The sequence below is a fragment of the Marmota monax genome, unplaced genomic scaffold (assembly GCF_021218885.2).
Source record: "Marmota monax isolate L192 unplaced genomic scaffold, Marmota_monax_Labrador192_F-V1.1 WCK01_AAM20220418_F8-fsc00226, whole genome shotgun sequence".
NCBI lineage: Eukaryota > Metazoa > Chordata > Mammalia > Rodentia > Sciuridae > Marmota > Marmota monax.
Window position 1 is genome coordinate 874,787 of NW_026693142.1, and position 21,252 is coordinate 896,038.

At 45.0% G+C, this 21,252-nt stretch overlaps 1 protein-coding gene across 3 annotated transcripts in view; it reads right to left on the bottom strand.

The window, feature by feature from the left end:
* Nucleotides 1–20,943, bottom strand: part of Paxip1 (PAX interacting protein 1) — a 47,224-nt gene extending 26,281 nt beyond the window's left edge. For 2 of the 3 annotated variants that reach the window (XM_046455146.1, XM_046455145.1), the window contains exons 1-5: nt 20,821–20,943; nt 17,820–17,954; nt 12,892–12,935; nt 10,749–10,812; nt 4,204–4,317 (exon numbers count right to left, since the gene is read on the bottom strand). In XM_046455146.1, the coding sequence (XP_046311102.1) occupies nt 4,204–4,317; nt 10,749–10,812; nt 12,892–12,935; nt 17,820–17,954; nt 20,821–20,901 (438 nt within the window). In that variant the 5' untranslated portion in view covers nt 20,902–20,943. The remainder of the gene's footprint in view (nt 1–4,203; nt 4,318–10,748; nt 10,813–12,891; nt 12,936–17,819; nt 17,955–20,820) is intronic. The other variant, XM_058582856.1, reaches the window with a different exon arrangement.
* Between the last annotated feature and the right edge of the window lie 309 nt (nt 20,944–21,252).

Sequence of the window (21,252 nt, forward strand, 5' to 3'; positions counted from 1 at the left end):
TGTATTCATATGTATACATAACACAATTTGTTCAATCTCCTTCCTTATTATTAACTTAACTTTTAAAGTGATACTTTAAATACACAAGTAGCGCTAGGAATGGACTTCTTCATCAGATGGAAGAAATTTCTAGGCAGCATAGTATTCAGGCAGTTGCATGCATATTACTGGCAGCTTTTTAGCCAAGTTTATTGTGATAATCAGGAACAGAACGCAAAGCAGAAACAGTTGAAAAACCTGCAGTTTGACCAGAAAACTGCAAGTAAAACTTGGCCTGAAGAAGTGTATTGCTAAAGGGATCAAAGCACTAAAGAAATGCTGATGACTTCATCCACAACTATAAGGGGGTTGGCTTGAGGGCATCTCAGGAATTTTCGAAACCATACCCATCTCAGGCACAAGTGCAGGAAAAGTCAAGATTCCTAAAAGCAGAGACCAGTGGGGCACCCTAATTGCAGGGAGGAGAAGGGCAATGAGGAAGCTGTTTCACGGTGCTCAGCAGCCCAGGCACTCAGAGGCTGCTGAGCCAGGGTCCCAGGTTTGGCTACTGCTCAAGATGGCGACAGACCTTTGCGTCAACCATGTGGTGCTAGTGTTGCAGGAATGCAGGATGCTGGAGTTACAGGTTCATGGAGGCTTCCTTCCCCTGCAACCAGCAAGATCACCAGGGCAGAGTTACACCAGCCTTGGGCAAGCACCTCATGATGCATGTGGCCCAGGTGCTGGACAGGGAGCTACAGGACTGGTTTGCCCGGCTGGATTTCGGTCTCTTCCTTTGGTCCCATCCCTTCTTTCTAAGCTCCTATTTCTCCCCTGTGGAATGGAAATGTTTTTCTGTGCCTTTAAGGATTGGATGGGTATATGTGACTGACTTTTGATTTGTATAGGGCTCATGATGAGAGTTTGCCTCGAGTCTCAGAAGAGACTTTGAACTTGGATTTTTGAATAACCTTGGAACTGCTGAAACCGTGGGTCCTCTTGAAAACGGACTAAATGTATTTTGTGTTGTGAGATGGGGATGAGGCTTTAGGGGCCAGGGGTAGAATACTATGGTTTAGACATGAGGTATTCCTCCAAAAGCTCATGGGTATAACAATGCAACAAAGTTTAGAGGTGAAATGATTAGTAGGAGCCTAACCTAATCAGCACATTAATCCTCTGATAGGTAACCCTCTGGGTGATAATTGTAGAGTATGACTGCAGGAGGTGGGTCACTGGGGGCATGCCTTGGAGATTTATATTTTGTCCCTGATGAGAGTTCTCTTTCTCTCTCTGCTTCTAGGTGACAATGTCCTGACCTACTTTCCTCCACCACACTCTCCTGCCATGATGTCCTGCCTCACATTCGGTCCAGAGGAGTGGAGCTGGCTGTCTATGGATTGAGACCTCCGAAACTGTGAGCACCAAATAAACTTTTTCTCCTCTAAATCTGTTCTCGTCAGGTGTTTTGGTCAGAGCAGTGAAAAGATGACTGCTTTCTCTTAGTTTCTTTGGTGTACATGTGGGCATTATGGTTTCTTAAAACTATTTTGGTACAGAAGGGCTATTTATTACAGACAGGAATAGCAGGTGCCCGAGTCTAGTTTTTCTCATGGTGACTAATGGACATCTGCTGGGTATGCTGTGAGCACTACTGCCCATTGTTGTTATTTTTACTATTGACAAACAAAAAACCTGCTTTTAACAACCTTTACCATTGCAGAGGAAATGCAGTAAGCACTAAAATAAAAGCTCCTTTTTCTCATATTAAATTAGTTCTTTTAAAACTGGGAAATTAAAATCGGAAAGGTAAAAATGATTTTTCTTTCTTTTCCCATTTGTAGATAAAAATCAAGGATGAAGAGTAAATAAATTGCATGAAACAATATTATAATTCCATTATAGCCTTTAATAAGATAATCCCTAAATACATGCATAGTGCATGTGTACATATAATATCTTAGGTATTAATCAATCCTTTAATACAGAGTATTTGCTTTCTCTAAAAATAATTACGGTAGCACATTTGTTGTTTCATTCACAAGCACACTTAAGTCAAATAAAAAGATCTGTTTAAAGTGTCTCTTTGCTGAGATGAATAAAACCCCACACTACACACACACAAGATCTTAGATATGGCTTTCCTCCAAATAAATTTTTTTTTAAATTTCACTTTTAGTTATACTTTAAAAAATTAAAGTCAATAAGTACTTTAAAATATATATTACATCCAGGGCTGGGGTGTAGCTCAGTGGTAGTGTTTGCCTAGCATGCTCTAGGCCTTGGGTTCAATCCCTAGCACTGCAAAAAATACATAAGAATTATTAATTAAAAATATACATTACATCTGGAAACTTAAGGAGTTTATAAGGATTTACAACAATACATTTTCAAAACATGTTGGAAGGAAAAACAATTAAGTGATTTAAGGCTCTGAAATTAAAAGTCAAACTATAAACAGCTTTGACAAACCTACTCTTCATACATTTCCTCTTACATTATAACTGACTCCTCAGAAGTATTCATTCAGTTACAAAAGTTATAAAGAGCTCATTTCTCCTCCAAACTATTTAAATTCAAGTGATTTTTCTGTAGCTGTACATCAATATTGATGTAAGAAGAACATCTACAATAATTACTTAAACAAAGCACATTATCAGATTATTACACAAAATGTGAATTTTGACTTAAATAATCCTTAAGAATCCCACCCCAGGTTTCAGAGAGGGTTTCTTCTTGGTTAGAGGCTTACTAATAACGCTGAGCTCCAACTAGTCTCGCCAGCTCAAGGCCACCTGCGTCAGGAAGCTGGCATGATGCACAGCACACACCTACGACTCCTGGGCTCGCTTTCAGATTCTGTGGCCGGAGTGCTTGGCAGGACACGGGCCTCACCTCAGCCCTCTGCCACACGATTCCCTTCTACACTGAGGACTCTGCGCACACAGATAAAATAATAATGACGACAGTGTCAATTCAGAATGAAAGCAATTTAAGAAGGTGGAGCCAGTGACTGATGTATGGAGACAGGAAACTACACAGACTCACTAACCTCTACTCTCAACACTGCAAAGAACTCGGGAGAGAGCTGCTTTTCCCTTTCTTGCCTCAGCAACCCCAGTGCTTCTTCAAGCATCAACCCTGGGGCTGAGCTAGTCTGGAAAGGGGCGGGGTAGCCTGCATTTCTGAGGAGGCCCAAGGATCCCACCTGAGGAACCCATACCTCCCTGCCCGCCAGTGCTTCAGTGCATGACTAGCATGCCTGGGACCCAGCACTTCCGGGCGTGGTGGCACGTGGGCACACCTGTGTTCCCAGTGGCTCAAGAGGCTGAGACAGGTGGATCACGAGTTCAAAGCCAGCCTCAGCAAAAGCAAGGCACTAAGCAACTCAGTGAGACCCTGTTTCTAAATAAAACACACAAAAAAGCTGGAGATCTTGCTCCACAACTGAGTACCCCTGAATTCAATCCCTGGTATCAAAAAACCAAATAAATGAATAAATAAATCCCCAGGGGCTACGGTTATAGCTCAGTGGTGGAGCACTTGCCTAGCACGTGAGGCCCTGGGTTCCATCCTCAGCATCACATAAACTTAAATAAATACAATAAAGGTATTGTGTGTCCATCTACAACTAAAATAATAAATTTTTAAAAATCCCCAGCACCAAAAAAACACAACAACTTAAAAATTAAAAAAAATAACATTGTTGAGGGGTGATCTAAAATTTTTTCATAAAAATAAACTGAACTGGGTGCAGTGGCTCACACCTGTAATCCCAGTGGCTAGGGAGGCTGAGACAGGAGGATTTCGAGTTCAAAACCAGCCTTAGCAAAAGCAAGGCGCTAAGCAACTCAGTGAGACCCTATCTCTAAATAAAATACAATAGGGCTAGGGATGTGGCTCATCGGTTGAGAGCCCTGAGTTCAATCCCTGGTAACAAAAAAAAGAAAAAACAAAACAAAACTGAAATCTTATGAAATTGGAAGGGATTTTCTTAAGATTAAAAAAACTACATTCCCTATAAAATAAACCCAAATTTCTTTGTAACTGAAAGTCATATTTGGCTCAGATCTTCTATGAAATGAATCTGGATGTAAATAATATAAGCCAATAAAACCAGCTCTTGTAAATGGTATGCAGTAATGTTAAAGAAGCTCAAAAAAGACGTGGTTACTGCAAGTACTTAAATGACACACAGAAGGACAACGCCTAGGACACACTTACCCCCTTTGGCTCTGGCACGACCAAGTGTGTGCATTTCCTGTTGAGGTTCAGCTGGCAGCTCCCGCCATGGAACGTGAGCAAAGCCCACAGGGTGCTTCTGTCTTCAGATGACACCTGGCACAATTAGAAAGGAGGCTTTTACCAGACATGCAACCCAATGATGCTCTGTTTTCACTTGATTATTAGAACTGTACTGCCATAACAATGGTGTCTACTTTTCTGCTTTAGTAAATGAAACGTAACATAAGGATATCAATGGAAAAAGTCAGAGAAGCCCTTAATTTTAGTCCTATCATAATAGTTTTATGGCTCTAAATCATTTTTTTGCCTTGTCACCAAATCAACAAAATATATTTACATCCACATTCCAAAGCTGGAATGGAAGATTATCTCAGTCTACAAAGAAATGATGGGGCAAGATCTAGTCCACATTTCCAACTTCAACTTGGGTCATTTTTGAAAATGTTTAAGTGCAATTTCAACATCAAAACCACATTTACAAGAACTCCTTAAATCTAATGAATAACAAATACTAATTATGAGTGGAAAAAATAAAAAAGTAAAAGTACAGTAAGCTCAGGGAAAACATAAATGTCATTTAACACAAAAAAACAAATACGGCAAGTATTAGAGGAGTCACAGGAAAACAGACACAACGGCTGTGTTGTGACCAGGCCTTAGTGGTCACATTCACTGCCTGCCTACTGTGTGCCAGGAACTGTGCCAAGTGCTCTCCACACCCTGACCCTGAGCACTGCCACCCTGTGAAGGAGGGGAAGCAGCCACACTGCCCCAGGCACCTGGAAAGGCCTGGCTGTGAAAGCCGAGGCCTGGGCGCACAGGTCCGACCCCGACCGCCCACTGTCCTGGAGTGCTTCGCAAAGCAGTGACCCGTGGGAAAGCCAAAAGCAGTACAGACTTTTTTTTTGCCCCTAACAGTACAAACTGTTTTTTTTTCTGAAAAGTGAAAGAAACAGTTAAGAAACAGTATGGCCATTAATTCTGAGATAATCACATAAATAGGTATTGGCTTATATGATTGGGGGGATGAATTTATTTTCAATTGAGGATTGTGGGTACTGCAGATTCCTGAACTTGTCTCAAGTTGATTTTTTTAAAATACTGATCAACAGCACATTGATTCATGTTTAATTGTCGGTACGTAGCTTGCCACTAACCTAGTACTCAACATCCACATCCACCTCATCCATTTATAAGTATTTTTAGAAGCTATTGTGTATTCCACACTACTCTGTGCATGACAAAAACACACTAACTTACTTTCCTTTTCTTTTTTGATATTGGGATTGAACTCAGGGACACTCAACCACTGAGCCACATCCTCAGCCCTATTTTGCATTTTACTTTAGAGACAGGGTCTCACTGAATTGCTTAGTGCCTTGCTTTTGCTGAAACTGGCTCTGAACTCACGATCCTCCTGTCTCAGCCTCCCGAGCCACTGAAATTGCAGGCGTGCACCACCACACCCAGCAAAAAACACACTAACTTTCTAAAGTCACCTTTAAAGTCATTCCTTTCTATTTCTTTAATTGCATAATTATCCAATGTCACATTTCAGAAGAAGAGACCAGATTACTTTCAGGAGAGGCTTTCATAGAAACATTTATTTCCTACAGCATTTAGGGTTAAGACTTAATTATAGGACAGGACAGAGTAATCTAATGAACCACCTCTACTAAAATGAAACTGAAAACGTAACCTAGGTATGCCTTCATCACCAAGGCTTGGCCATGCTGGTGGGGCATTAGCTGTATTCACCACTGCTGCAGCTCCAGCCGGGTATGAATGGCATGTGGCCTGCACCCCAGATGTGCCCCTTGCCAGGGTGCCCTATATTCTTGTGGAAAGAACACCAGAGTGACAGAGGTGAGCTGGAGTGCCCAAACTGACTCCAATAACCAGCTCCTGTTAGCCTAGAAATGTCCATGACTCAGGCTCTCCACCAGTGCATTAAATAACCTGCAATGGCCACACCAACTAATTTCATGCCTCTGCACAGCATAATTAGGAATGCTCTCCCCACACCAAAACATCAAGAACAGTTCCATCGTGGTGATAGTATTATGGGGACAGTTTTATTTTCATCTTTATAGTTTTCTGTATTTTCCGAATTTTCAAAAGCATTAATTGAATTTTATAACTGGGAAAAGTGGTTTTCTTTTTTAAAAGCCATTTTCTACGAAGAGCTATCTTGACGTGCCGGCTCCAAGGTCCTGCCGTCTCTTCGATGTGTTTAGCTAACATCTGAGAACTCCAACATGGCCTCAAGGTCCTCCTGGCCTGCGTGGCTTCTGCCAGGCAGTGCTACTCCCACATGGACCTTAAACACCAACTGCATTTAAATAACATCCTCAAACATGGAAGCCTTCCCTGTGCCCAGGCCCTCCCCACCCACTGGCTCCTTCTCCTCTAAGATCCAGCTCAGATATCACTCCACTGTACCCCAGCAGGCTGCAGAAATCTGAACACTCCCCACACTCTCCACGGGTCTGCGGTTTTGTCCCCAACCCGACACTGCTCCAAGCTTCAAGGGGCAGAGGATTAGAACCTCACCTCTTCCCCAGGAATAAATGCTTCCCTACAACTAATCAAAAGTACCCTCTCTTCTACTTTAGGTCTCACCACCCGCCAAAAGATAGTCCAGTCTGAGTGATGAGCTAAAGACTAAAAACTAGGATCTTACTAAAGATGAGGGTCTTACCTAAGATTCTGTCCTACACATATTTGAACTTGGTACAGTGCGAGGCACATGGGTAGGCAGTCAAGAAATATTGAAATACAGAATGCAAAGGACATTCATCTTAAGACTTCCAGATTCAAGTTATGACCTGGGCAGGCTCTCCATTAGACTCTGAACCTACTCCCCGACACCTACCCCACAATTACAACAGAGGCCTCAGCCTGCATCAACACCGACTCAGAAGAAGGCAGATGATCTCTGTGCTTCCCAACTCCTGGTGGCACAAGCTCCCTTCCCTACCTCTCTCTGGGAGAGTTCTGGAAGACTCCAACAAAGAGCTCCAGCTTGTATCAACACCCTGACGGGAAAAGACAGAAGGTCACTGAGAACCACCAAAGCAAACAGTCCTTTGGTGAGGTGGGTCTTGCCTGGGGTGTGCATGTGTGCATGGTGTGCTGGGGCACCAAGGAAAGGCAGATTTCTTGGTGGTTTCCAACCGGAGCAGAGACTGACCGCCCCAATCACCCCCTCTTGCTACTTCTGTAGCTGGTGTGTCCACCAGCGTTTCTATGTACTTGTTCATGTCTGGCCCGTCTAGACGGTGGTTAACACGTGCCTCTTTGCTCTCCACAGGCTGCGAAGGAGGCACTCTTCAAGGACATGTTGGGCCTGAGCCCTCACTGCACACTGCACATGCCTGCTCATGTATCTTAGGACCAAATTAACATTTTCTAGCAACCACATTATATTAGTGCTCCCAGTGTACTTTTCTTAAACTAAAATCTCCAGGGCTTCTTCACATAAATATGATCAAAGTCTTCCCCATGCATACTTAAATCACTTTCTAACTCAAGTGCTTTTTATTCTACCTCATGACATACTAGGAATTTCAGTTCAGCACAGTAAGTTACAAATTATAATAAGTACAGGGAGGGACCCATGAAGATCTACTGATTCTGAATTCTGACTTCTCACCTAATGAATTTGCTGAGAGGGTACAGAATAGCAAAGACCTTGCTAAGTTCCCCTCTCTGCCTTTCATCCAAAAGCTGTGAGCAGAGCTCTGCTCAGCTGGCCATAGGAGGGCCCTCTCCTGCCCCACATCTTAGGATCAGACATTCGGCCATCTGGCCACAGCTGGGAATCCAGCTCTGAGGCTGCGCTGACTACACTGGTGTCCCACAGCCTAGAAACCAAGATCCACCAGCCCGAGCTGAGTGGCGCTGACGGAGCCAACCAAGACGCATGCTTCACTAGCCTGCACCCTTTCTCTCGTCTGCTCCTGGGCCACAAACAGGACTGAGGGAACACACAAGGCCCTGGGCAACTGTCTGCCACAAATCCATGCTCTACATCCTCATCTGGCACACTGCTATTTCTTAGCAATAAAAACAATTAAGTCTGACTTCATTTTTGACTTCTAAAAACAATATCTTATTCCTCCAAGGTCTTCTTCATTCATTTTCCAAATTCTTTCTGTGAGAAGGCCTCCTCCCTGTGCATGCCACCAGCGGTTCCACCCTGGGCATCTGCTCCACGCTGCACGATGCTATGGGAATTCCCTTCATGCCACACCATCTCCAAGTCCTAGGTTTGGATAGCCCACCTACCCCCAGCTCCACCTTTCACACCCACATCACCGTCTTCTCTCACAAACCAGGCTCCTCTCTCTTCCATCAGCAATGCACAGCAGAGCTCCAGCTCCTAATTTCCATGGGAAGGAATCCACCAGAGACCTGGCACAGATCCGATCTAAAGTCACGGCTTCTGTCTTTGCCCCACAGGATTCCCAACTCAGTGGGACCTGCCAAGGCCCCTCTGTTGCTAGGTTCCGTGTTGTATGTGCTAATCAAGATCCAAATCTTTGTCTTACATCTGTAAGACTTTCTTACCCAGTCACAACTAATCTTTACCCAGACCTCTATGACAGCTCAGGTTCAGAGCCTCAGAGCCTCAGAGCCTCCTCTCCAGAAAGTGTCTGACTCAGTGGAAAAGGGACCAGGAAGTGGACCATGCTGGCTTGGGGTGGGGCAGGGAGCCCTGGGCGCCTTTTTCAGAGATGTAGGTTAGTGACGTGGGTTCAGCAGAGTAGACGTGGGGAAATAAAACCAGATCATGTGCCTATAAGACGACTGCAGTGTTTTACATTCGGTATGAGATATTATTAAATGTTAACTGAGTCTAGCACTACAGAACATTTTTAGTCTGGTAACCCTTAATGTTATGACACACACAAGTGGGGATACAATGTATATGACACACTCCTATGGTATGCTGGATGAGGTGGCGTGGTGTGCGTGCATATGTTTAGAAAGGAGCGTGTCAGCAGGCCTTGATAAGAAGTGTGATCTGGGCAGAACTGGAGTAAAGAGGTAAGAAGGATTTCCAAATAGAGCAAGATCAAAGGAGGAAGCTGGCCAACAACCCAACATGAGTACCCCCACCACCAAGGCACGCAGAGAGACTGCAGTCAGACTCCCTTCCTCCCTCAGCACCCCTGATTTGCCCTTCCTAGAGTGTGCCAGGGAAGGAAGCAACAGATGCCCCTTAGAACATCACCCGAGAGCAGCCAGCGGCCAGCAAGGGCTGCCAGAGAAGTGACATGGGAGGACTTCCACTTCATCTTCACCAGGATGATGACCATTAAGTCTAAATACACTGTTCCATGTCATTTGAAAGTGAGTTTAAGTAATACCAACTTGAATTTTTAACAATAGCTTTTATTATAGCTTAACGGATTTTCACAGCTGGGAACTAGGACAAACTCCAATAAAGAAGCATAATATCCAATTCTCTTGCTCTCCAGAATAACCACCAAGAACATTTTCATCCCTCCTTCAGGTATTTCTTCTCAATGTTACTTGGTTGTTTAAAACTGTACATACCTGTGATATTTGCTGCTTTTTTCCATTTAAAACATTTTCTGTATCTTCTAATGTTTTCATAAGATTTTATTTAAAAATTGCTAAATATCTAAACTACTGTGTAAGTACTATACAGTAGGTTTCTTAATCATTTCCAAATGGTGATCTGAGTGTTTCCAATTTTACCCTCTTATAAATAAGCAATGAACGTCTTTATGCACTATCTGTCCAGACCTCAGACTGCTAAAGGAAAGAAGAGCGAGGAGAGGGAGCAATGCCTCAAGGCTCCGGACACCACCTGGCTTCTCCAGACAGTGTCCCTGGGACCTACACCCTGCCAGCAGGGAGCCACAGAATCTGTCCTCAGCGTCCCCACCAGAACTAAGCACATTGTTACAACCTCGATAAGCAAAAATTCTTATCTCACTGCTATGAAAATGTTCACATCTTTAATCAGAAACTGTATCTAGTACTTGGTTATTACTTGTGATTCCTCTCTATAAAGTTGTATATCACTTCTCTGACTCATCTGCTAAATCTTTGTTATTTTTGTTTTGTTTTGCTTTGTTTTCATGGCATGAAGCACCTGATGATGTTGCTGTTTATTTTGTAATAATCTCCTTCCTGATAGGCTATTTTTTTTTATTATATATGAAAATACAGATTATTTAAATTCTTCAACTATAGTCCTGACTGAATTTCCTTTGTCATTTTTTAATTTCATTTTAAATATTTTTCACATTCAAGTTTTAAATCTTTGTATTTCTTTAAATTAGAAAAGTTTTACTCAATTTAAAAAACTTTGAATCTTTACAGGCAAGATATTTAAATAATTTAAGTGTGTCAGAAGTTTATACTGACACACAGTTAATTTAGTACAAGGATTCTCTAAAGCTGGTTAACAAGTCGTAAATCTAATCATGTAAACATTCAGAACTATCATATGTAAAGAACACAAGACTAACTGTAACCAAGCTTACCTGAGAAAGGCAGGCAGTGATTCCAAAAAAAATCTGACATGACTCTGGAGAAAATCCACTGACTCTGTTGTATAGTTATTAAGATTAAAATGCAGTAGGAAGAGCGTAGGCCGGGCCTCCCTAGCACGCATCCCTCATTTGCCCGCTCCCCCCTCCATTGACACCACTCAGAAGACACAGGCCTGAGCTGACCACAAGAGAGTGCAGAGCAATCTGGAATAAGTAGAAGTAGGTAAAACACAAGGAAGTGACCCATTTTCAGTACAGTTCATTTTAAACTCCAATCTCTCCACTTACATCATAAATAAAATGGGCACAACACATTCATGGGGAAAACATTTTCACCTCCAATAGCCAGTTATCTACACATCCACAAGTGAAAACACACACACACACACACACACACACACAGCACTGCAATTATTTCAAAAGCAGAGTAAGAAACCCTGATGTGAATGCTCCCACTCCATGGTAGAAATCTCCTTCCTAGGACAGCCTGCGCTTTATCACCACCATCTCGTGAACTCTGGCAAGACAGCCAAGTCCCCTTTCTCAGGAGAAGTCTGAAATCCCCAGACCCTTCCTAGTTCTACAGCTGATCTTAAACTTCCTTCAACTCAGCTACCGAACGTCACTATTCACCAACCCGGAGATCAGGCTACACGTGAGGCACATGGGACTCTAGGAGCCTGCACTTTACCTGACTCAACAGAAGGACGGTCTCTGAATGTGGGAGCGTCCAGAATTCAAAACGGGCTAACAGAGTACTTCTTCCCAGAGGAGCGAAGCTCCCCCTGAGGGCGGTGCAGGAGAGCAAGGACTCAAAACCACGCTGTTCCTGACGTCTCCTCCACGGGCCCATCTCACAGTGCTCAGTCTCCCTGGCCGTCGAGGACGTGCAGTGCGGGGAGGGCTTCAGCCCCACCCCACCCCACGTCAACCGCACGCCCCAGCTCCAAGACGGGGACCACAGGAACCTCAGCGCACACTGTCAACCAGAAGCCAGTTCCCTTCGCCAGTCCTTCAGGCTTCTTAAGGACAGGCAAGAGCTCAGAAAGGTGTGGAGGGCATCTGCAAACTCCAGGGAGTCAGGTGTGCAGAGGAAACAGTCCCCTCAGGGAAACTGGCTGACCTTCAAAGACTCCCGCCAGGCCTGCAGTCCCTTTTTTTTTTTTTAACCTGTGCTTTAAAAAAACAAAACAAAACAAAATAACACACACACACACACACACACACACACGAGAAAAAAGGGAAAAAAAAAACAGGAACTTATTTCCTTCAACTCTAGACTGGGTGAAAAATCTTGGAAGAACTGCTTTTAAAGGGATATTTTCCATTTCTTTTAGGCCCTCTCTAAATCCTCATTGTATGATACCTTCTAAGTGCATTGATTTACTAGGTAACAAAGGCAAAGTCAAGCAGGGTTCATGACAAACTCCTGTCCAAGCCCAATCTCAACACTAACAGCCTGAGATCAGGACTTCTTCAAAGAAGTGACTTCCACAATCAGGCTCTGCTTATAGCCAATCTCCAGGGAAGCTTCCTGCTTTCAGAGTGAAACAGAAGCCACCATGCATGGGAGTAAAGGGCGGATAAGCAGATGCCCCATTCCTGACACCTGACAGTGCCTGGAGCAGTTGCATGCAAGAAGGGCTGCGGGGGAGCACATGCATGCAAGGGTGCACCGAGGGATCACCTCGCTCCACTCACAGCAGCCAACGCGCAGCAGGTGCTGAAATGGTGCACGAATGAACAACCCTTCCGGTGACTAGAAAGACCAACAACGCATGCTTTAAAACAGAACCTGCCTCTCCTGCTGTCCCCAAGCACTCTGAACCACTCACAACCTGGTTTACGTAGGCTTTGGATTCTAGAAATACTCGGCCTAGGCTTCACAAAAGTTGAAAAGAACTACAACTCCTGCTTCCCAGTCCTAGCTAGAGCTGCTTGCCACAGCTGGTCCCCTTTTGACATGGATAATGACAAGGATCAAGTACATAACATTTGATTCAGGATGGAAAACAGCAGGGATAGGGTACAAACGAACAGTTGGTCCCAAGCAACGAGTCCACATTTCACTCAGTAATTGTCGTTTCAGTCTTAAAACCAGAGCATCCCTTTCCCGCCCCTCAAAAAAGGATACGGCAGAAGAGCTCCACACTGTACGGACAAAGTCACCCAAGAAGGCTGAAAAAGAAAAGATTAAATCAAAAACTGTTTTCAATATGTAATCAAAATGACATCATTTCAGCAGAAATTAAAAGAACATTGTGACTGATTATAAAACATCCAGAAATAACATTGAGAAATAACTATGGGCACTCAAGTGACTGACTGAGCAACCTCACAAGGATTATACCCAAACCCGAACCTCAAATCCAGATGAAGCACCATCATACTTTTTAAAAGTATCATGCAGAGACATTTAAATTTTAGGTCCACAAACTTATGAAAACAGACTTAAGAACCAAAGGGATGGGATTGCTACCTACCCCTCCCTCGCCTCAGTCTCATGCGAGGTACTGTCAGGGCCTCATACATCCCTTTTTGAATCTGGGCTCAATCAAGTCCAAATTCAAATTTTTAAAAAATATTTTCTTAGTTGTGGATGGACACAATACCTTTATTTTATTTATTTATTTTTTTATATGGTGCCAGGGATTGAACCCAGTGCCTCGCACATGCTAGGTAAGCACTCACCACTGAGCCACAACCCCAGTGACATTTCTATTTTTTAAATAAAGCCAAGATATAATGTTTATAAGCCATAAAAATTATTTCTAGCTGCATGGTAATCTTATGAATTTCAAAACAGACACTAAACATAAAATAGATGAATTATTACCTTTTTAGGTATTTTATATTCTTAGAAAATTATTTCATCTCATATCTCTATATTTAATTTTTAAAGTTATACTAATCATTATCCTCATAGCTCTATTTTAAAAAGTCACAAGCTAAAAATATACTGATGCCCCCATTTAGGCAGATGACTTCCAGAAACTTCAGCTGAGTGGGACACTTATAGACTCATCACTCATCCATCAATGCAGTCATCAGATATGTATTTCACATCTATTTTGTGCTGAGATGGTGCAAGGCACTAAGGGGACAACAATGAACAAGAGAAATGCAGTCTCTGCCCCATTCATGCAACCTGTATTTCAAGCTAATGATTCTGGAACTATTTTCTTCTTGATACTGGGGATTGAACCAGGGATGCTCTACCACTGAACTTCATCCCTAGGCCTTTTTACTTTCTATTTTGAGTCAGGGGTGGCTCTAAGTTGCCCAAGTTGGCCTACAACTTATGATGCTCTTGCCTCACCCTCCCAGGTAGCTGGGATTACAGGTCTGTGCCATCACACTGGCTCTTCAAGCTACTTTTATCAAGTTAACCTTAATGAGTTTCAGACCCCAGAGAGCCCCCACAGCATTATTTAGGTGACATCTATAATTCTTCTAAAAGTTTAAGCCTATTTTCTGTAAAAAGACAAAAATATAAAACACTTTACAAAATATTGGTTGTACTTGCACTAATTATTTCATAATGATTTGATAATTTCACCAAAATTTTTAACTTATTGGATAAAATGCGCTATATTAGAAAGACAGCCCTTAATGTTTCTGTCCAGGTGCTTATCTAAGAAAACACCTTTCCTGTTTTGATAATCCTAGGGAAGTCCAGCTGAAGTCCAGTGCTGGGCTGGCATCAACAGCCTGCGTTCATATTCATTCTCAGCAGTGACACCAGAAGCCCCTGGAGCTAGGAGCCATGACTGGGCCCCACAGGAGAGTTCCGTGGATCCACATTGCCAGCTGCCCTCGTCTGGCACCCAGGAAGGTTTCCAGAGCCTGAACAATGCACTGTGTGAAGGTTAGGATGAGTGAAGGACGATCCTTCCTGCCAAGGGCAGAGGAGCTCTGTGACCACAGGCAAGCTCTCAGGCAGCTCTCGGAAGGACCGGTGTGGAAACACAGCCTTATGGCCATCCTTGCATCACACACCCTGAAATGCCTCCCCAGGGAACAGGCCAGGCTTTCCCAGTTTGAAGACTGCAGGTGTAGCTAGCATGAAGTCTAGTCCAGGCAGACGGAAGAGAATCACCTGGGGCCTGCAGCTCAGGTTATCTATGTAGAATAATGCAAAGTTAAAAAGCAGGACACTATGTTACAGCAGAAATGGAGAACTATAACAGCAAAGTAGTAAGGAGAATTTATCCCAAGAGCAAATAACAATATACAAAAATAAGCCCACTACAAGTCAGCATAATCAACATTTCCAGTGATGTTTCAAGGCCACTGAGAAAAACACTGTTACTTAGAAAATCATTTCAGAAGTTCTTGTGCTTAAAATACTGAACTTTAAACACCTATAAAATTCAACAATGATAGATAAATTGTTACTGTGCACAAGGATGCTGTATTTGTAAAGTGCACCATCTAACTGAATATCCAGGTAAAGGCCAAGGGTATGCCCCTTAAAAGCCAGGCCTATCTTTGGTAGCTGATTTTAGACTCAACCATCAGGAGCAGAAGCCACTAAGAAAGACCTGGTCGGACTAGGAACACAAAGTCTCCCACACTGCCCTGAAGGGCAACAACTGGGGACCCACCCTGAAAAGTCCTCTCAGGGTGCATGCAATGCAATATGACAGGCCCTGGACAGTGCAGGTGCTACCACAGACGACAAGTGGGCTGGAAGGCTAACCAGGTGCAGATGGAAGAGCATTCGTCTTAAAGGACTATGGCCACTGGGCAGCGGAGCAGGGACATGACACACTGCACTAGCACACGGCAGTAACTGCAGAAGCCGACTTAACACTGCGGAGGTCCTGGGTATTTGATGCAGCCTCATTATCTACTGACTTTCCCAGGAATACAACTACTGTATGAAATGGAAACAGACTGCTTGGCTTAGCCTGCAACTTTACCAAGGACTGACCACCATTCTGAAATGTCACCTCACAGCTGCAAATTCGGCTTGCAGGCTAGGAGGCTGGTTCTGCACGGGCAAAAGTCACATGCTGTGATCCTACAGACATCAGGTCTGACAGCTTCACTGCATCCTCCCACGTGGTTGTGCACAAGTGTTTACAAGTGGAAATGCACGCTTGTCAATCATTCTCCTTTGACTTCTCCTTTCCATTTCAGCTTGTGCATTTTATGTTTGGTTTTGGTGCTGGGACTACACATGGGACCCAGGCATGCTGTGCATGGCTCTATCACTGAGTTACACTGTCCGCCATATGATGTTATCTTACATGTAAATTTCATTTCTGGATAATAAAAGGGATGCCATAAAGTATGCCAAAAATGGGTTAGGGATCAGACAGGTCTAACAACACTGATGTTGCTGGTCTACCAACAGTGACTCCAACCCCAAAAATGTGTTAATAAGATTAACCTTTCATATGAAATCTGCATTAAGGTATGCAAAGTACAAATCTTTAGAAACAGTACAAGGCCTCTGAGAAAGTTAGCAGATGCCGCAGTCTGGCTGGGCACAATCAGGAGCCACTTGTCAAAAGAAACTAACTTTATTTTTAGAACCACACACACCAAACAAAACAGCCTCTCAGGAAAAACCCTCAGAGCCTCAACTGCCACCACCGGCTTTCCACAAGCCTCTCTCTCCCACACAAGCTTCTCTCCACCTCCCGCAATCCTCCTGCTCTTGAGGCCGATTGGCTGGGTCACGTGGGCGGAGCCAAAAAAGTCCCCCAATGAGCAGCTCCGTGGTCTGAAAGGGCAGGGAAACAGCCCAATGAGCATCACTGCAGAGGAGCCAATCAGCTAGATGTTGCTGGGGCCGCTGTGAGCCAATCATCAGCCGGCAGCTGGAAGTTTGCTGGGGCCCCTTCGGCTGTGGCTCTCAACAGCAGGAAGGTGAAATGAAGTACAGAAGGGAACGAAGAGGTTGCCCTGTTCACAGCCTAGTCCCTGGAGACAAAGTGGCATCAGGTGAAAGGACCAGGAAACCTGGTGACCATTAGTCTTCAGAGTGGGCCAAGCAGACATAATAAGACATGCGTGCTATGCGAATACGACCACTGCATTTATCACTGCCAATCCACAATCACTCTGACTGAGCAGCTTGACAGTGTGGTTCATGAAAACCTCTTCTTGAGATAAACCCACTTTCAGGTTTATTTTCAAAAGTCAAGTCTTTAGTCGGCACAGCAGTTTCAGACCCTGGATACAGTGATGTCACCACTTCCCAGCAGCCAGACAGCATCTCTGTGGCCATCTTTCCTAACTCCTAATTCTAGCATTATTAAACCACAATAACTTCAATATTGACTGTTTTTTTTTTTTTTTTTTTTTTTATTAAAGCAAAGTAAGTGCATGCAGAGGAAAAACATGACGGTGTAGAACTATTTTAAAACAAACATAATAGAGAAGATTATTACGAAATCAACAAATTTAAGAACACATTTAATTGCAGTCACTTGTTGGCTAAAGCAGACAGCACAGTATGTAGATCAACGGAATCTGAACAACTTATCCACCAAAGTCCCACTTTTTATAATAAACTACCCACAGGTCAAGTTGACAGCAGTCCAGATGGCCACCAAGTGCACAGTATAACTAATGGCCATTGTAACCATTGTCACACTAGTTAAATGGCACAACCAATGGGTCAGCTGGAAATCAGGACCATTTGCCACCCCAAGGAAGGAGAGCAGCCCTGTTCCAGGCTACCTCCTCCCAAGATTCGCCTGCTTTGGGAATCAAATACACTTTCCTACAACAATGCAAATACCCACCTGATTCCCGACAACAGATCCAACTGCTAGGACAAATTTCTTTGGCTGGCAGTGTCCAGGCAGTGGTAGCACAGGAACTGTGACAGACCTAGAATTACTCATACAGAACCCTGCTATATCATGAGAGAACTAAAAGGCACAAAACTAAGGCAGGTTACTGAGCTGTTAAGGGCTTTACTAATCTGGCAACTTCCCATCTTCAGCAGAACTTCAGGGAACTCTAAAAAGAGCTACACTGAAATGCCAACCTACTGCTTTCAAGTCACATGAGGAAAAGACATAAAATCAGATTTCTACTCACCTTTACAACAGGTAAGTCAAAGACTTCTCGAGCTTCTCCAACCTCGGGATTGTCCCCGTCCTCTGAAATTATGTGTGAGGCTAGGGCATTGTAAGAGACCTCCTTGGCTTTTCCAGCCTTAAGAAGCTGAATAACCTAGCAAAACAAAAACACAAATTAAAATGTAAACACTATATATACTCCTGATTTGTGTAAATAATTACTGGAAATTTTTAATAAAAGTATACTACCTATCCTACATAGTTAGTAGCTTTACTCTAATATGCCAAGGAAATGTTTGGGAACAATAAAAAGCAGCAAATCATGATCCACTAAGTGACACAAGACATTGCAAGCCAGCTATTAGGCATGGCATATCCTCAAGACAGGACACAGAAGTCGCTGCTGAGATGGGGCCATGGAGAACACTCCTCCCAAGTCCCCAGCCTAGAAGTCTGGGATGGACATTTGCACCACAATTAGGAAAGTTTCTGGAGGAGACCCAGGAGAATTCTTATGAATTTACAGGTGCCAGCCAGGCACACATACATGCTGGGGAGGGCACTATGTTCAAGGCATTGGTCAGGTGAACTCAGATCAGACTTTAAAGGGTCTCTTACTAAGCGTTATGCACAGTCTTGTCTCTCATTCACTGAAGGACAAGCAGGAAAGCAACACACTCAGATCTTAAGATGAGTCTCGGCCTGAGAAGAGATTGGGGCTGGCTGCATAACCAGACAGGAGTCCAATTAAGACAACTGCACTAACCCAGGTGAAGAGGCAGGCAACTTCATTAAAGGATGCCATTAGCAATAGGAAGCAGGAAGATATGAGAGAATTACCCAGTGACTGGAAGGGCTGCAAGCATAAGGGAAAGGCAAGATAGAAATGCTGGGGAGCGCTGGCACCACTCCCTGAGGAATGCATCAGAAACACAGGAGTAAGGAGTTACAGCATGGCCTTCAATTTGGGGGCAGTGACACTGTTCTTTGGTGCCACGTGAGACACTTGGCAAGATGCTTCCAGTTACATCTAGAAAGAGATTTGATCTCCCAGGACAGAGTACCGCATGTTAAACACATGGCAGTCAAAGCTCTGAGAATGAGATCCCCCAGAATGCAAAGTGTGGGCAGTGAACTGGAGGTCAACTGCTGATGACACTTCAGGATCAGTGGCAATAACAACAGTATCAAAGGAGAGCAGCATCAACAGAGCCAGGAATGGTGAGGGTCAAGGAGATCACGAACTGAGAGTGTGCACCAAATACGAAATGACATGGTATTGACAGCTAAATTAACCCACAAGGGGAACCCTTCTTAGTTACTGGCCACCAGTAGATCTTTAATATCACATCCCCTGCACCTGCCATACTTACATGAAATACTCATGCCTGCAACAGACCCCTCTCGGGCCCCTTCTCTGCTTCCTTTTCCTGAAAAATTTTCTGTGTTCACTTCTTACTTCCTATTCATTCAACTCCCTGCAGACCTGGTGCTTCTACAAAGACTCTACTGAAAACTGTTTTCATGAGCTTTTTGGACACCGAATCTAGTAGCTTCTTCCCAAAATCCACATTATTAACCTCCACATGACAAGAATTATCTTTTTTTGCTCTTTTCTAGACAGTGGTCATCTTGATGTATTGCATGTACATAAATGCCTTCAATCCCTAGCACTTATATTCCCCATGAAAGTCATCTCTAGCCCTCTTAATTTCCATTTATCTCAAGACTCTACTTAGCCACATTTCAGCGATATCCTCTCCCAAACGCCCAGTGGAGAAATGTGTTCACCTTTCAGCAGTGCACCACTGTGCTGCGGCTTATTCCTCCCCATGGTGATCCTAACTGACCTGACACCTATGTGTGGCTCACAGATATTCATCACTTATGCACTTTTTGCATCTACACTTACAACATTCAGAGAATGGATGTTGGACTCTAAACTTTTTTATACATATATATACTGTTAAAGTGGTTTGCCAAAGAAATTTTTAAGTATTTAGATTTAATTCATAGTTGAACACATACTCCCATTCAGCTTGTTCCTGGCTTCAAGAAACATTTGGGTCAAGCCCCCTGTAAGAGGCAAAGTCCTTGAGGAGCAGGAGGGAGAGCAAAGAACAGTGGGTAGTGGAGGGGAAAAGGCGGAAATTACAAATAGGAGAAGAAAAAGGCACCCTGTTCAAGAACTCACTTTGACCACCGAGACCTGTTTGAGACCTGTTTAAGTCTTTAAACACAAAGCTAGAAGTCTCTGCACCCTGAAGTCACAATGGAAAAGAGTTTGGTTACTAAGATACAAGTCTCTGGAAGGCCAAGATAATCAGCCTTCCACAATTCCTTCTACAATACCCAAGTTTATCTGTTGCAGGTCAGTATCCACCTCCTGTGCCTGTGTTCTGATCGCCCAGGCATTCCCAATCCTTCAAGCTCAGAGCTGAGATGTGACACCCAAGGCAGCACAACTGTACAGTTTTAGGAAAGGAAATGTTTTGAAGATTTGACCTGAAGAGTCCAAACTAAGGTGCATTCCTCCCGCGGAGGGTGGTTAAACTGATGAACCGCTTAGGAAAACCCACACCATCCCTAGGCGTGGGAAAATTAAATGCTTATGTAGTATTACCAGGGCATTTCCCAGGTTTACTGTGCAATTCACCCAGTTAGGAAAATCGGAGAACAGGAAGGCCAGCCCCTGCAGGGAGCGCTCCCAGCCCGCGCAGGACCCGCGGTCACCCGGGAGGCGGCCTGTCCCCGCGGCGCCCGGGCCCGCGCGAGCTACCGGCGGAGCTCGGGGCCCGTGCCTCCCCGGCGCGCAGGCCGGCTCTCCGCGGCCCCGCCGGCCCGGCTGCGCGTGCGAGGAGCGGCGGGCGGGGGCGGGGCCGGGCCGGACGGGACCGTGGTGGCGCACCCCGCGCGCCCTCCCGCGCGGCCCGGCACCGGCGGCTGCTCCCGCGTCCAGGAGCGCGCCTGCGAGGGAGCCAGACCGGCCGGGCCGGGCGCACCGGGCCGCGGGGCGGTACCTGCGGGTCGATGTCGCCCACCGCGTAGTACTTGACCTCTCGGAACATCTCCTCGGGAACTTCGGGCGCCCGGTCCGACATGGTGGCGGCGGCGCGGACGGCTGCGGAGGCGCCCGCCCCGCCCCCGGCCCCCGCCCACCGCCCGGCCCGCGCAGCCCCGGCCGGCCCGGCCCTGCGAATCGGGGCTTGCTCCCCCGCCCGCTGCGCCCCCGCCCGCGCCGAGCGCCCGAAGCGCGGGAGCCGCGCGCGTCTGCGGGACGCACCACCGCGCCCATCGCAGAGGGGGAGCACTCGGGATTTGGCCCGGAGGTCCGCATCGCCGGCACCTTCGCCACGGCCTCGCGACCCCAGAGGTGCTGACGTAGGCCCAGCCGCTTCGCACACCGGTGGCACGAGCTCGCTGCCGTCCCGCGAGGTGCCCTGGAACGCGGG